The 2,500-nt window shown below is 40.2% G+C and overlaps 1 protein-coding gene across 1 annotated transcript in view; it reads right to left on the bottom strand.

Annotated features, from left to right (window-relative positions):
- Positions 1-2,500, bottom strand: part of LOC137974319 (NFX1-type zinc finger-containing protein 1-like) — a 55,704-nt gene that overhangs the window by 27,856 nt on the left and 25,348 nt on the right. The window contains exons 11-12 of the mRNA XM_068821208.1: positions 2,360-2,452; positions 1,097-1,240 (exon numbers count right to left, since the gene is read on the bottom strand). Coding sequence (XP_068677309.1) covers positions 1,097-1,240; positions 2,360-2,452 — 237 coding nt within the window. The remainder of the gene's footprint in view (positions 1-1,096; positions 1,241-2,359; positions 2,453-2,500) is intronic.

Genomic DNA, 2,500 nt, shown 5'->3' with positions numbered 1-2,500 from the left:
GAAGTTAATGTGACATCGAATTCAGCGGGCGTCGTGATCAAGTTACCTCGCATGTTTACTGGTGAAACAAAGGATACAACTGTGTCAAAATGATGGCAAGATATCAGGTTTTTTTTTTCTTTCAAGTGTTTTAAAGATTGACAAGAAATGTGCGAATTCAATACAAAGATCACAATCGCCCAACTCTTGAGGTTCACCATTGTTTCTGCAAAGTCAAAAATTCACTCTCCTAGACGAGGTTGTTTATCACCAGGTCTCTGCTTACGAGCCAGAAGGCTCATCAGGCCGGCGCTTATCTCCGATTTCCGTAGCATGAAGCGAGTAGGAGTATTTATACTCCCCTCTGGATGGGATGCTAGTCCATGGCAGGGTTACCTCCAGCATTTCGCCGGTACCCATTTATACACCTGGGTGGAGAGAGGCACCATGAGAGTAAAGTGTCTTGCCCAAAAACACAACACAATGTCCCCAGCCAGGACCAGAACCCGGACCACTCGATCCGGAGTCGAGCACTCTAAGAATGAGGCCACCGCGCCTCCCAACAAGGTAATTCCATCCTTTTGGAAATAGAAGCTGTTTTGTTATTCATCAGCGTCACAAATTCATGCCGATTTTAGGGCTGATTTGTTGAAATTCAAGTACGCTTCCAACAGATCTGTTTATTTTCGTGATTTATGCACACGTTGCAGGCCTATTTGACACCACGGACGTACCCTCACTCACTTTTACAACCCGGTGACATAGTGTTTTAGTGCACTTCTAAAGTGCACTACCACAACAAATCATGAGAATGTCAAATTTAGCCCTAAAAATTTAATATAGTAGAGACAAAATATATATCAGCACAAAAGCATTTTACAAGGTAAGGGGAAGCTCGTTCTTCATTGGCTAATCGTGTTAGTTACCATGACGACACCTGTATCCTCACATGTTGAAGATAAAAGTAATATCTTCACTGTGCGCGGTGAAGATGAGATTTTTTTTGAAAAAAGGAAAATCCTAGTATTTCATCGATACATACATGTAATAAGTCAAAGAGATTTGAAGAAAAAAGCTCTGGTGAACTACATTTTAACAACCATCAACGCCTACAAACCTCTCTCAACAGGCACTTCTTTAGCCTGTCATCTGCTTCATCTGCCACTCTTCCAACGCGAACAATCTTCACGTCAGGCGATGAAACTTTCTTGATGCAATCTAACATGAAATTGTCCAGAGCGTGGTTCTTGTAAGTTACTACCTGTAAAGCATTGAGGCATATTTGTTAATGAAAAGTGTGCATTAATAATTTTGTCATTTTTAAACTTGAAAGAAATGTTCCCTTTTTATTTTTTCTTCTTTGAAAAGAACTTGCCCGCCGACAAAAAGATCGTCTTGAGAAACTTTTACAATCAAATTTGTTAAAAAATTTCAGATTTAGACAATGCTTGTATAAGAAAAAAATACTACAGACTTGCTTCACCATTTTCGCCAACAACTTTCCCAGGTCATGAATGATCTGAAGAAGTTCACAAACAATCCACGCACTTCCATCCTTTGAGATAGTTGTCACAAAATATATTTAGTGCATTAATTCAAATCATGGTTAAAAAATGTAGCTATATAGCAATAGAGGCAGTGTGGCCCAGTGGTTAGGGAGCTTGCCTTGAGATCCAGAGATCCCGGGTTCAAGACCCGCTCTGAACACTCGCTGAATTTGATCCTGGTAGTCCCTGGTTCAACTGCCCAGTTGTACTTGTAAATAGCCAACTGGTTTGCCTCCGGCCAGTTGGGATTCTTAACAGCTGTTGTTGTCGTTATGTTCCCCTATGGGCAGTGGTCAATTACATATGTATGTATAAACAACATCTTAAGGGACAAGAAACACTTGGCTTGTCAGCAAAAACGAGGGCTCTGAATGCCCTATACATGTGTTTTACATTTTGGTACATTTTTTCCATCATCCTAAAATGAAAACACCATATGATAATTTGAGGTTGCATATATGTTGCTGACATGAGCACATGAAGATAACAGTCCAATATTCTCTTAATGCCAAACTGTAATTTCTGGATGCTTGACTTACGTTTTATGGGTGAAACAAGTTGCAACTGAATTGGAAATCATTCCAATAACATTCCTGAAGTCGGAAGGCATTGTTACTCTCATCATCAATGATGATTCATCATCACTGCTTGTTAGTTCCTAATTTGTCGCTTTTCATCTTAAGTGTTACAAGCACTAAAATAAAGCTACAACGCCCTTTTGAGATATTCAAATGAAAAGTGCTTTAGCGGTATCTCTTGTAAAGAGGGCACCCTCAGTACCATCTTTCCATCCCTCGCAGCAAGAGAAGCCATGGTAGCACATAATTTCTTACCAGTATTGGCCCATGGTCTTGCGGCACATTCATTGATAGTAGAAGATTAACCAAGGCCACACCCACATAAGATTTTCCAGTTCCTGGAGGTCCCTGTACGCATGAATGTCACGTGCCAATAAAAGTAAGGATAAAAAAGGA

The sequence above is a fragment of the Montipora foliosa genome, chromosome 10, assembly GCF_036669935.1.
Source record: "Montipora foliosa isolate CH-2021 chromosome 10, ASM3666993v2, whole genome shotgun sequence".
Lineage (NCBI taxonomy): Eukaryota > Metazoa > Cnidaria > Anthozoa > Scleractinia > Acroporidae > Montipora > Montipora foliosa.
The sequence above is the reverse complement of the archived record's forward strand: the minus strand, read 5'-3'. Positions and strand labels throughout refer to the sequence as shown.